Below are 14,100 nucleotides of genomic sequence, written 5' to 3' on the forward strand. Positions count from 1 at the left end.
CCTAGATTTGGCCTATGAACTAACATTTTATACTTAATTTCTAGTCTCTTTCTACTACCAGCTTCGTCTTCTCATTCTGGCCTACACGTCTCTCGCAAAGACACTGCCAATTTGAAGAATTTCTTCTCCAGATTCTTACCTCCTCTCACCCACATAAACTAAAATGCAATGCTTATAAAGCTCCACTTAATCCACCATCTTCCCCTCCCCATAACACTCCCATGTACATATGTGTTCTGTGGTCCAAAGATAAACTGGCATTTCTGTGAAGAGACTCACCATCTTCAGATGCCATGGAAAGGAACTTTTCAGAGGTAAAGATCTGCTTCTTTTCATCCAAAACCAGTGGCCAAAAGTTGCTCAGCTTGGACTCTGCAAACAGATGGACAGGGCAATGCAGTCACATTTCAAGTAGTTGACAAATCCTCAAGCTTTGCATCATTGAACTCTAATTAATGGCCTCCACTTACAAGGCGGTTTATTATCTCACATTCACAAACAATCATTCTTCTCTTAACACAGTAGTTAGTAGTTAATATACGAGTGCAGAGGCACTAAACACAATTTTCTCTGTCTCAGTATCAAAAAATGACATTCGAAAACAGTTTTTCACAAAAAAAACTTGACAATACACATAGGAAAATGCCCTTTTTGACATTGTCACCCACACTTTTACCACTGGTACTGAGGTTTCCTACTAAAGGTGCACTGGGTCCCTGCTATCCAGGTCTGTCGCCAATGCCAGTGCTCTTTTCCTAAAAACCAAGTAAAATGGTCTAATTGTGTACAAATGGCACACACTTTAGCACCCCTATAAGTCCCTAGTAAATGGTGCCCTGGTACCCAGGGCATGGGTTCTGAAGAGGGTCCCTAATGGTGGCAGCATGTATTAGACCATCCACCCTAATGGAGCCCCTAACAAACTGCATGCAGACTGCCACTGCAATGATATGGTGCAAACCATGTGTGTAAACGCGACATGGCACTCATTGTTTGCCATGCCAAAGTCACTGCATATGATATATGTAAGTCTCCCCTACAGCAGGTCTTAGAGCCCTAAGAAAGGGTGTACTATATTTTATGTGAGGACATATCTGCATGTGCAGATATGCCTCTGTAATGTCTAGTTCGATTACTAGATATTACAAGTGAACAGGGAAGCTACCTTAAGGTATGTAGTGGACATTGCTCATTACAAGTAACCAAGCTTAATAATGGCTTCACTGCAATCTATGGACTTTGGTATCATACACCTCGCATTAATAAATCCATACTGATACCAGTACTGGATATATGACATGCACCCAGAGGGCATCTAAGAGGTGTCTCCTGATACCTACTAGTCTTCTAGTGTGCTGGCTGACTGGTATCGACCAGCCTGCCACCACAGATGGGTTTCTGACCACCTGGAGGAGAGAGCCCACACCCTTAAAGGTCCGAAACAATGCCTGCTCTGGCAGGAGGTATCACCTCAGGAGGGCTAGTTCTGATATGAGACCCCGGCATCCTCCAGACCTGGAGAATGCAACTCCCTGCCCTGAGGCACATTTGCCACCAGGACAGGTAGGAAATTAGATAGTCAGGAGTCATGTTACACTGTCAGGCTAGTCACACCCCTAAGGTGGGCTACACAAAGTGAACATGAAAAGGAGAATTCCACCATCTTGGGTGCAGTGAAACTGGGAACTCCTTGGCAGGCTTATGCCCACTCCTTGCAGGAAGTGGTCACATAGGAGGTGTAGTGACTCCCAGAGTTAAGTAAAGTAGACCATTGGTTAATAACTTGCACTCCCCACAATGCCTCTATATTTAGTATTTAGGGAGCCCAATAACACCAAGAAAACAGATCAAATCAAGACTTCAACTACTGGGAACCGAGGAAGAAAGAATAGGGACCAAGAAAACGAAAGCTGAAGACCTGCACCAAAGACTGAGGTCAAACCCTACCAGGCTGCTTGCACTTTGGCAATCACTGGGACGCATCTCACAAAGATAGACAACCTCCCCAAACACTTGGAGGATTGCCCAGCACCTCAACATCCAAGAAAGTTCTTCCTTGGAGCAGTGGAGCTGCTTCTCTGCATCTGTAGGAACCTCTCACAAAGTCTGGTACTCTGTCCTGTTGGCAGCTGGGCCCACTGAGGGAACAACGAGCGAGGAGGAGATTGTTCGGAGCTTAGGCGGTAAGCCCCACCACCTTACGAAGTCCCGAGACACTAACCCCTCCCAGAGCTCCCCTGCACTTATACCCAGTGTAAATAAATGGCTCCCTGTTGCAGTTACCCCCCACTTTTTGCCTGATACTGATGCTGACTTGACTGAGAAGTGTGCTGGGACCCTGCTAACCAGGCCCCAGCACCAGTGTTCTTTCACCTAAAATGTACCATTGTTTCCACAATTGGCACAACCCTGGCACCTAGGTAAGTCCCTTGTAACTGGTACCCCTGGTACCAAGGGCCCTGATGCCAGGGAAGGTCTCTAAGGGCTGCAGCATGTCTTATGCCACCCTGGAGACCTCTCACTCAGCACAGACACACTGCTTGCCAGCTTGTGTGTGCTAGTGAGGACAAAACGAGTAAGTCGACATGGCACTCCCCCCAGGGTGCCATGCCAGCCTCTCACTGCCTATGCAGTATAGGTAAGTGTAAAGAAATGGCTCCCTGTTGCAGTTACCCCCCACTTTTTGCCTGATACTGATGCTGACTTGACTGAGAAGTGTGCTGGGACCCTGCTAACCAGGCCCCAGCACCAGTGTTCCTTCACCTAAAATGTACCATTGTATCCACAATTGGCACACCCTGGCATTCAGATAAGTCCCTTGTAACTGGTACTTCTAGTACCAAGGGCCCTGATGCCAAGGAAGGTCTCTAAGGGCTGCAGCATGTCTTATGCCACCCTAGAGACCCCTCACTCAGCACAGACACACTGCTTACAAGCCTGTGTGTGCTAGTGAGAACAAAATGAGTAAGTCGACATGGCACTCCCCTCAGGGTGCCATGCCAGCCTCTCACTGCCTATGCAGTATAGGTAAGACACCCCTCTAGCAGGCCTTACAGCCCTAAGGCAGGGTGCACTATACCCTAGGTGAGGGTACCAGTGCATGAGCACTGTGCCCCTACAGTGTCTAAACAAAACCTTAGACATTGTAAGTGCAGGGTAGCCATAAGAGTATATGGTCTGGGAGTCTGTCAAACACGAACTCCACAGCACCATAATGGCTACACTGAAAACTGGGAAGTTTGGTATCAAACTTCTCAGCACAATAAATGCACACTGATGCCAGTGTACATTTTATTGTAAAATACACCACAGAGGGCACCTTAGAGGTGCCCCCTGAAACTTAACCAACTATCTGTGTAGGCTGACTGGTTCCAGCAGCCTGCCACACTAGAGACATGTTGCTGGCCCCATGGGGAGAATGCCTTTGTCACTCTGAGGCCAGTAACAAAGCCTGCACTGGGTGGAGATGCTAACACCTCCCCCAGGCAGGAACTGTGACACCTGGCGGTGAGCCTCAAAGGCTCCCCCCTTTGTCACAGCCCAGCAGGGCACTCCAGCTTAGTGGAGTTGCCCGCCCCCTCCGGCCACGGCCCCCACTTTTGGCGGCAAGGCTGGAGGGAACAAAGAAAGCAACAAGGAGGAGTCACTGGCCAGTCAGGACAGCCCCTAAGGTGTCCTGAGCTGAAGTGACTCTAACTTTTAGAAATCCTCCATCTTGCAGATGGAGGATTCCCCCAATAGGGTTAGGATTGTGACCCCCTCCCCTTGGGAGGAGGCACAAAGAGGGTGTACCCACCCTCGGGGCTAGTAGCCATTGGCTACTAACCCCCCAGACCTAAACACGCCCTTAAATTTAGTATTTAAGGGCTCCCCTGAACCCTAGAAAATTAGATTCCTGCAACTACAAGAAGAAGGACTGCCTAGCTGAAAACCCCTGCAGAGGAAGACCAGAAGACGACAACTGCCTTGGCTCCAGAAACTCACCGGCCTGTCTCCTGCCTTCCAAAGATCCTGCTCCAGCGACGCCTTCCAAAGGGACCAGCGACCTCGACATCCTCTGAGGACTGCCCCTGCTTCGAAAAGACAAGAAACTCCCGAGGACAGCGGACCTGCTCCAAGAAAAGCTGCAACTTTGTTTCCAGCAGCTTTAAAGAACCCTGCAAGCTCCCCGCAAGAAGCGTGAGACTTGCAACACTGCACCCGGCGACCCCGACTCGGCTGGTGGAGATCCAACACCTCAGGAGGGACCCCAGGACTACTCTGATACTGTGAGTACCAAAACCTGTCCCCCCTGAGCCCCCACAGCGCCGCCTGCAGAGGGAATCCCGAGGCTTCCCCTGACCGCGACTCTTTGAACCTAAAGTCCCGACGCCTGGGAGAGACCCTGCACCCGCAGCCCCCAGGACCTGAAGGACCGGACTTTCACTGGAGAAGTGACCCCCAGGAGTCCCTCTCCCTTGCCCAAGTGGAGGTTTCCCCGAGGAATCCCCCCCTTGCCTGCCTGCAGCGCTGAAGAGATCCCGAGATCTCTCATAGACTAACATTGAAAACCCGACGCTTGTTTCTACACTGCACCCGGCCGCCCCCGCGCTGCTGAGGGTGAAATTTCTGTGTGGACTTGTGTCCCCCCCCGGTGCCCTACAAAACCCCCCTGGTCTGCCCTCCGAAGACGCGGGTACTTACCTGCAAGCAGACCGGAACCGGGGCACCCCCTTCTCTCCATTCTAGCCTATGTGTTTTGGGCACCACTTTGAACTCTGCACCTGACCGGCCCTGAGCTGCTGGTGTGGTGACTTTGGGGTTGCTCTGAACCCCCAACGGTGGGCTACCTTGGACCAAGAACTGAACCCTGTAAGTGTCTTACTTACCTGGTAAAACTAACAAATACTTACCTCCCCTAGGAACTGTGAAAATTGCACTAAGTGTCCACTTTTAAAACAGCTATTTGTGAATAACTTGAAAAGTATACATGCAATTTTCATGATTTGAAGTTCCTAAAGTACTTACCTGCAATACCTTTCGAATGAGCTATTACATGTAGAATTTGAACCTGTGGTTCTTAAAATAAACTAAGAAAAGATATTTTTCTATATAAAAACCTATTGGCTGGATTTGTCTCTGAGTGTGTGTACCTCATTTATTGTCTATGTGTATGTACAACAAATGCTTAACACTACTTCTTGGATAAGCCTACTGCTCGACCACACTACCACAAAATAGAGCATTAGTATTATCTATTTTTACCACTATTTTACCTCTAAGGGGAACCCTTGGACTCTGTGCATGCTATTCCTTACTTTGAAATAGCACATACAGAGCCAACTTCCTACATTGGTGGATCAGCGGTGGGGTACAAGACTTTGCATTTGCTGGACTACTCAGCCAATACCTGATCACACGACAAATTCAAAAATTGTCATTAGAAATTGATTTTTGCAATTTGAAAAGTTTTCTAAATTCTTAAAAGACCTGCTAGGGCCTTGTGTTAGATCCTGTTTAGCATTTCTTTTAGAGTTTAAAAGTTTGTAAAAGTTTGAATTAGATTCTAGAACCAGTTGTAGATTCTTAAAAAGTATTCCAACTTTTAGAAGCAAAATGTCTAGCACAGATGTGACTGTGGTGGAACTCGACCCCACACCTTACCTCCATCTTAAGATGAGGGAGCTAAGGTCACTCTGTAAAATAAAGAAAATAACAATGGGCCCCAAACCTACCAAAATACAGCTCCAGGAGCTTTTGGCAGAGTTTGAAAAGGCCAACCCCTCTGAGGGTGGCAACTCAGAGGAAGAGGATAGTGACTTGGAGGACAATTCCCCCCTACCAGTCCTATCTAGGGAGAACAGGGTCCCTCAAACCCTGACTCCAAAAATAATAGTCAGAGATGCTGGTTCCCTCACAGGAGAGACCAACACCTCTGAAATCACTGAGGATAACTCCAGTGAAGATGACCCCCTGTTAGCCAGGATGGTCAAAAGATTGGCTTTGGAAAAACAGCTCCTAGCCATAGAAAGGGAAAGAAAAGAGATGGGCCTAGGTCCCATCGATGGTGGCAGCAACTTAAATAGGGTCAGAGATTCTCCTGACATCCTAAAAATCCCCAAAGGGATTGTAACAAAATATGAAGATGGTGATGACATCACCAAATGGTTCACAGCTTTTGAGAGGGCTTGTGTAACCAGAAAAGTAAACAGATCTCACTGGGGTGCTCTCCTTTGGGAAATGTTCACTGGAAAGTGTAGGGATAGACTCCTCACACTCTCTGGAAAAGATGCAGAATCTTATGACCTCATGAAGGGTACCCTGATTGAGGGCTTTGGATTCTCCACTGAGGAGTATAGAATTAGATTCAGGGGGGCTCAAAAATCCTCGAGCCAGACCTGGGTTGATTTTGTAGACTACTCAGTAAAAACACTAGATGGTTGGTTAACTGGAAATGAAGTGTGTGACTATGTTGGGCTTTATAATTTGTTTGTGAAAGAACACATTTTAAGTAACTGCTTCAATGAAAAGTTGCATCAGTATCTGGTAGACCTAGGTCCAATTTCTCCCCAAGAATTGGGAAAGAAGGCAGACCACTGGGTCAAGACTAGAGTAACCAAAACTTCCACTGGGGGTGACCAAAAGAAAGGGGTTACAAAAACTCCCCAGGAGAAAGTGGGTGACACTAGAAACAAAGAAAAAGAGTCCTCTGTAGGCCCCCAAAAACCAGAACAGGTGGGTGGACCCCAAGACACAACCCAAAACAAAGGTGGGTACCAGGGTAAGAACTGGGATGCCACTAAGGCATGGTGCCACAACTGTAAACAGTCTGGGCACCACACCAAGGACACTTCTTGTCCCAAAAACAAACCCCAGAACAAAATTCCAGGGGTAACCAGTGTAGCCATGGGAGATGACTCCTCAGATGAGGAGGTCTTCATAGCCTTCAACTGGAAACAGGGCCCCACAGGTGAGTTGGAGATTCCAGAGGGAAGTAGACACTTCCACCACCTACTGGTGAATGGAATCCCAGCCACTGCCCTGAGAGACACTTGTGCCAGTCACACTATTGTGCATGACAGGCTGGTGCTCTCAAACCAGTACATCCCAGGTGAGATGGCCAGAGTAAGAGTTAGCCCAGACAGGGTCACTAATAGGCCTGTGGCTCTTGTGCCCATAGAAGTGGGTGGAACTTTTAGCTGGAGAAGGGTGGTAGTCAGTACAGACCTCCCCCTTGATTGTCTCCTTGGAAATGACTACCCAGAGGTTAGTCAGAGCCTAAGAGAAGAACTGGTCCAGGGCCAGTCCTCTCCCAAGGATTCTGGAGTGCCTGCCTCTGCAGTAAATGCAAGTAGGCCCCAGAAGAAAAAGAAAAGGAAACAGAGTAGGAAAGGTGGACAACCTTTAGCCAAGGTTCCAGCAAGCCAAGGAGATTCTGCTCCAGTAGGGGAGAACTCCAAAAATGGCTCTGATAAAGTCCAGCCTGACCCACAAGAAGTCCTGGCTAGTCAGGCAACTGTTAAGCCTGAGTGGGTGGCTCCTCAGCTAACAGAAGAAAGAGTGGAAGAAGGGTGTTTACTACAAGATGTGGTAACCCCCCACTCCAATACAGCAGACAGGCACCCTGAACCCAAAGAAGCCTGTAACTTAGCCCCTTCCCTTGTAGGTGAAGAACTAAAGGTGTGGTTCTGGGCACTGACAGCTGTCAGTGGCCTCTGCTGGGTGTTAGCCTTTATGGCTGCACTATCCTTGGCATGGTGGTCTGACCCCATGCCAAATAACAAGTTAAGCCCCCTGACCCTGTTGGTCATGGTGGGGTTACTCCAGCTCTGGGTAACCTCTTTGGGTAAGCTAGGGGTGACCCTGGCTAAGATAAGATTAGCAGAGGTGGATACCTCTGACCTCAAAATAGAGAGAATGGGTAAAGACATAAAAAGCACAGACAAGAGGCAGTTCAGACTAGGTCCTATCACTGTGGAAGTGGGTCAGTTCCCCAGAGGGAATGACCTGAACAGGAGGATGTAAGGCAGAGTAGGCCCTGCAACAAACCAGCCATTTCCTCTACTCTTCCTCGCCTGACAGACTAGGAAGACTCTTCCAGCGTTGGCTGAGTCTCCTGGCCTGTGGGCTGGGGGGGGGCTTGTGTAAAGAAATGGCTCCCTGTTGCAGTTACCCCCCACTTTTTGCCTGATACTGATGCTGACTTGACTGAGAAGTGTGCTGGGACCCTGCTAACCAGGCCCCAGCACCAGTGTTCCTTCACCTAAAATGTACCATTGTATCCACAATTGGCACACCCTGGCATTCAGATAAGTCCCTTGTAACTGGTACTTCTAGTACCAAGGGCCCTGATGCCAAGGAAGGTCTCTAAGGGCTGCAGCATGTCTTATGCCACCCTAGAGACCCCTCACTCAGCACAGACACACTGCTTACAAGCCTGTGTGTGCTAGTGAGAACAAAATGAGTAAGTCGACATGGCACTCCCCTCAGGGTGCCATGCCAGCCTCTCACTGCCTATGCAGTATAGGTAAGACACCCCTCTAGCAGGCCTTACAGCCCTAAGGCAGGGTGCACTATACCCTAGGTGAGGGTACCAGTGCATGAGCACTGTGCCCCTACAGTGTCTAAACAAAACCTTAGACATTGTAAGTGCAGGGTAGCCATAAGAGTATATGGTCTGGGAGTCTGTCAAACACGAACTCCACAGCACCATAATGGCTACACTGAAAACTGGGAAGTTTGGTATCAAACTTCTCAGCACAATAAATGCACACTGATGCCAGTGTACATTTTATTGTAAAATACACCACAGAGGGCACCTTAGAGGTGCCCCCTGAAACTTAACCAACTATCTGTGTAGGCTGACTGGTTCCAGCAGCCTGCCACACTAGAGACATGTTGCTGGCCCCATGGGGAGAGTGCCTTTGTCACTCTGAGGCCAGTAACAAAGCCTGCACTGGGTGGAGATGCTAACACCTCCCCCAGGCAGGAACTGTGACACCTGGCGGTGAGCCTCAAAGGCTCCCCCCTTTGTCACAGCCCAGCAGGGCACTCCAGCTTAGTGGAGTTGCCCGCCCCCTCCGGCCACGGCCCCCACTTTTGGCGGCAAGGCTGGAGGGAACAAAGAAAGCAACAAGGAGGAGTCACTGGCCAGTCAGGACAGCCCCTAAGGTGTCCTGAGCTGAAGTGACTCTAACTTTTAGAAATCCTCCATCTTGCAGATGGAGGATTCCCCCAATAGGGTTAGGATTGTGACCCCCTCCCCTTGGGAGGAGGCACAAAGAGGGTGTACCCACCCTCGGGGCTAGTAGCCATTGGCTACTAACCCCCCAGACCTAAACACGCCCTTAAATTTAGTATTTAAGGGCTCCCCTGAACCCTAGAAAATTAGATTCCTGCAACTACAAGAAGAAGGACTGCCTAGCTGAAAACCCCTGCAGAGGAAGACCAGAAGACGACAACTGCCTTGGCTCCAGAAACTCACCGGCCTGTCTCCTGCCTTCCAAAGATCCTGCTCCAGCGACGCCTTCCAAAGGGACCAGCGACCTCGACATCCTCTGAGGACTGCCCCTGCTTCGAAAAGACAAGAAACTCCCGAGGACAGCGGACCTGCTCCAAGAAAAGCTGCAACTTTGTTTCCAGCAGCTTTAAAGAACCCTGCAAGCTCCCCGCAAGAAGCGTGAGACTTGCAACACTGCACCCGGCGACCCCGACTCGGCTGGTGGAGATCCAACACCTCAGGAGGGACCCCAGGACTACTCTGATACTGTGAGTACCAAAACCTGTCCCCCCTGAGCCCCCACAGCGCCGCCTGCAGAGGGAATCCCGAGGCTTCCCCTGACCGCGACTCTTTGAACCTAAAGTCCCGACGCCTGGGAGAGACCCTGCACCCGCAGCCCCCAGGACCTGAAGGACCGGACTTTCACTGGAGAAGTGACCCCCAGGAGTCCCTCTCCCTTGCCCAAGTGGAGGTTTCCCCGAGGAATCCCCCCCTTGCCTGCCTGCAGCGCTGAAGAGATCCCGAGATCTCTCATAGACTAACATTGAAAACCCGACGCTTGTTTCTACACTGCACCCGGCCGCCCCCGCGCTGCTGAGGGTGAAATTTCTGTGTGGACTTGTGTCCCCCCCCGGTGCCCTACAAAACCCCCCTGGTCTGCCCTCCGAAGACGCGGGTACTTACCTGCAAGCAGACCGGAACCGGGGCACCCCCTTCTCTCCATTCTAGTCTATGTGTTTTGGGCACCACTTTGAACTCTGCACCTGACCGGCCCTGAGCTGCTGGTGTGGTGACTTTGGGGTTGCTCTGAACCCCCAACGGTGGGCTACCTTGGACCAAGAACTGAACCCTGTAAGTGTCTTACTTACCTGGTAAAACTAACAAATACTTACCTCCCCTAGGAACTGTGAAAATTGCACTAAGTGTCCACTTTTAAAACAGCTATTTGTGAATAACTTGAAAAGTATACATGCAATTTTCATGATTTGAAGTTCCTAAAGTACTTACCTGCAATACCTTTCGAATGAGCTATTACATGTAGAATTTGAACCTGTGGTTCTTAAAATAAACTAAGAAAAGATATTTTTCTATATAAAAACCTATTGGCTGGATTTGTCTCTGAGTGTGTGTACCTCATTTATTGTCTATGTGTATGTACAACAAATGCTTAACACTACTTCTTGGATAAGCCTACTGCTCGACCACACTACCACAAAATAGAGCATTAGTATTATCTATTTTTACCACTATTTTACCTCTAAGGGGAACCCTTGGACTCTGTGCATGCTATTCCTTACTTTGAAATAGCACATACAGAGCCAACTTCCTACAGTAAGACACCCCTCTAGCAGGCCTTACAGCCCTAAGGCAGGGTGCACTATACCATAGGTGAGGGTACCAGTGCATGAGCCTGGTACCCCTACAGTGTCTAAACAAAACCTTAGACATTGTAAGTGCAGGGTAGCCATAAGAGTATATGGTCTGGGAGTCTGTCAAACACGAACTCCACAGCACCATAATGGCTACACTGAAAACTGGGAAGTTTGGTATCAAACTTCTCAGCACAATAAATGCACACTGATGCCAGTGTACATTTTATTGTAAAATACACCCCAGAGGGCACCTTAGAGGTGCCCCCTGAAACTTAACCGACTATCTGTGTAGGCTGACTAGTTTTAGCAGCCTGCCACAAACCGAGACATGTTGCTGGCCCCATGGGGAGAGTGCCTTTGTCACTCTGAAGCCAGTAACAAAGCCTGCACTGGGTGGAGATGCTAACACCTCTCCCAGGCAGGAATTGTCACACCTGGCGGTGAGCCTCAAAGGCTCACCTCCTTTGTGCCAACCCAGCAGGACACTCCAGCTAGTGGAGTTGCCCGCCCCCTCCGGCCAGGCCCCACTTTTGGCGGCAAGGCCGGAGAAAATAATGAGAAAAACAAGGAGGAGTCACTGGCCAGTCAGGACAGCCCCTAAGGTGTCCTGAGCTGAGGTGACTCTGACTTTTAGAAATCCTCCATCTTGCAGATGGAGGATTCCCCCAATAGGGTTAGGATTGTGACCCCCTCCCCTTGGGAGGAGGCACAAAGAGGGTGTACCCACCCTCAGGGCTAGTAGCCATTGGCTACTAACCCCCCAGACCTAAACACGCCCTTAAATTTAGTATTTAAGGGCTACCCTGAACCCTAGAAAATTAGATTCCTGCAACTACAAGAAGAAGGACTGCCCAGCTGAAAACCCCTGCAGCGGAAGACCAGAAGACGACAACTGCCTTGGCTCCAGAAACTCACCGGCCTGTCTCCTGCCTTCCAAAGATCCTGCTCCAGCGACGCCTTCCAAAGGGACCAGCGACCTCGACATCCTCTGAGGACTGCCCCTGCTTCGAAAAGACAAGAAACTCCCGAGGACAGCGGACCTGCTCCAAGAAAAGCTGCAACTTTGTTTCCAGCAGCTTTAAAGAACCCTGCAAGCTCCCCGCAAGAAGCGTGAGACTTGCAACACTGCACCCGGCGACCCCGACTCGGCTGGTGGCGATCCAACACCTCAGGAGGGACCCCAGGACTACTCTAAGACTGTGAGTACAAAAACCTGTCCCCCCTGAGCCCCCACAGCGCCGCCTGCAGAGGGAATCCCGAGGCTTCCCCTGACCGCGACTCTTTGAATCCTAAGTCCCGACACCTGGGAGAGACCCTGCACCCGCAGCCCCCAGGACCTGAAGGACCGGACTTTCACTGGAGGAGTGACCACCAGGAGTCCCTCTCCCTTGATCAAGTGGAGGTTTCCCCGAGGAACCCCCCCCTTGCCTGCCTGCAGCGCTGAAGAGATCCCGAGATCTCTCATAGACTAACATTGCGAACCCGACGCTTGTTTCTACACTGCACCCGGCCGCCCCCGCGCCGCTGAGGGTGAGATTTCTGTGTGGGCTTGTGTCCCCCCCGGTGCCCTACAAAACCCCCCTGGTCTGCCCTCCGAAGACGCGGGTACTTACCTGCAAGCAGACCGGAACCGGGGCACCCCCTTCTCTCCATTCTAGCCTATGTGTTTTGGGCACCACTTTGAACTCTGCACCTGACCGGCCCTGAGCTGCTGGTGTGGTGACTTTGGGGTTGCTCTGAACCCCCAACGGTGGGCTACCTTGGACCAAGAACTAAGCCCTGTAAGTGTCTTACTTACCTGGTTAACCTAACAAATACTTACCTCCCCTAGGAACTGTGAAAATTGCACTAAGTGTCCACTTTTAAAACAGCTATTTGTGAATAACTTGAAAAGTATACATGCAATTTTGATGATTTGAAGTTCCTAAAGTACTTACCTGCAATACCTTTCGAATGAGATATTACATGTAGAATTTGAACCTGTGGTTCTTAAAATAAACTAAGAAAAGATATTTTTCTATACAAAAACCTATTGGCTGGATTTGTCTCTGAGTGTGTGTACCTCATTTATTGTCTATGTGTATGTACAACAAATGCTTAACACTACTCCTTGGATAAGCCTACTGCTCGACCACACTACCACAAAATAGAGCATTAGTATTATCTATTTTTACCACTATTTTACCTCTAAGGGGAACCCTTGGACGCTGTGCATGCTATTCCTTACTTTGAAATAGCACATACAGAGCCAACTTCCTACAATAACTAAATACCTTAAGGAGCAGGAATGCATAGGCTCAAAAGGGGACCCCATAAGGAAAGTCAGGACCAAGGACAAATCCCATTGTGGCATAACGAATGGTTTTGGAGGATATTTATTTAGAAGACCCTTCAAGAATCTAAGAACAATAGGAGACTTAAACAGTGATGGCTGGTCTGGCAGACAAATGAAGGCTGACAAGGCAGACAAGTAACCTTTAATAGTAGCCACTGCACAACCTTTCTGCGCTAGAGACAAAGCAAAAGATAAAACATCTGACAAATGAGCACGTAAGGGATCAATCTGTCTCTCTCCACACCATACCACAAATTTAGACCACCTCTTAGCGTAGATAGTTTTAGTGGAGTGTCGCCTGGCCGCTAAGATAACATCCACTACATCAGGCGGGAGAGAGAAGGAACTCAGGTTGCCCCGTTCAATCTCCAGCCATGAAGGCGCAGGCTCTGGAGGTGGGGGTGTAAAACCTGCCCCTGCGACTGCAAGAGGAGGTCTGCCCTGAGAGGGAGACGGAGCGGAGGGCACAGTGAGAGTTGGAGAAGGTCGGAATAGCACACCCTTCTTGGCCAATCTGGAGCTATTAAGATCACTTGGGCCCGGTCTTGGCGAATTTTCCTCAATACTTGAGGAATCAAGGGTATGGGGGGAAACGCGTAAAGCAACTGGTCGCACCAGGTTCTCTGAAACGCGTCCCCCAAAGCCCCCTGCACCGGATACTGCAGTATGACGGACAGTGCGTGTTCTCCCGGGTGGCAAACAGATCTATCCGAGGAACCCCCCACATCTGGAAGATTAGACGGACTTGATCTGGATGGAGACGCCACTCGTGGTCGGCCGAGAAATGGCGACAGATTGTCCGCACGTACATTCAAGACTCCGGCCAGATGATTTGCTACCAAGCAAATCTGATGGTCCTTTGCCCAGGACCATAGTCGAAGAGCTTCTCTGCAGAGAAGGTACGACCCCACTCC

The 14,100-nt window shown here is 49.7% G+C and overlaps 1 protein-coding gene across 2 annotated transcripts in view; it reads right to left on the reverse strand.

Moving 5' to 3' along the window:
- The window catches only part of GCN1 (GCN1 activator of EIF2AK4), a 1,158,386-nt gene that overhangs the window by 895,317 nt on the left and 248,969 nt on the right, over positions 1-14,100 (reverse strand). For both annotated transcript variants that reach the window (XM_069215038.1, XM_069215039.1), the window contains exon 16: positions 280-372. In XM_069215038.1, coding sequence (XP_069071139.1) covers positions 280-372 — 93 coding nt within the window. The remainder of the gene's footprint in view (positions 1-279; positions 373-14,100) is intronic.

The sequence above is a fragment of the Pleurodeles waltl genome, chromosome 11 (genome assembly GCF_031143425.1).
Source record: "Pleurodeles waltl isolate 20211129_DDA chromosome 11, aPleWal1.hap1.20221129, whole genome shotgun sequence".
Lineage (NCBI taxonomy): Eukaryota > Metazoa > Chordata > Amphibia > Caudata > Salamandridae > Pleurodeles > Pleurodeles waltl.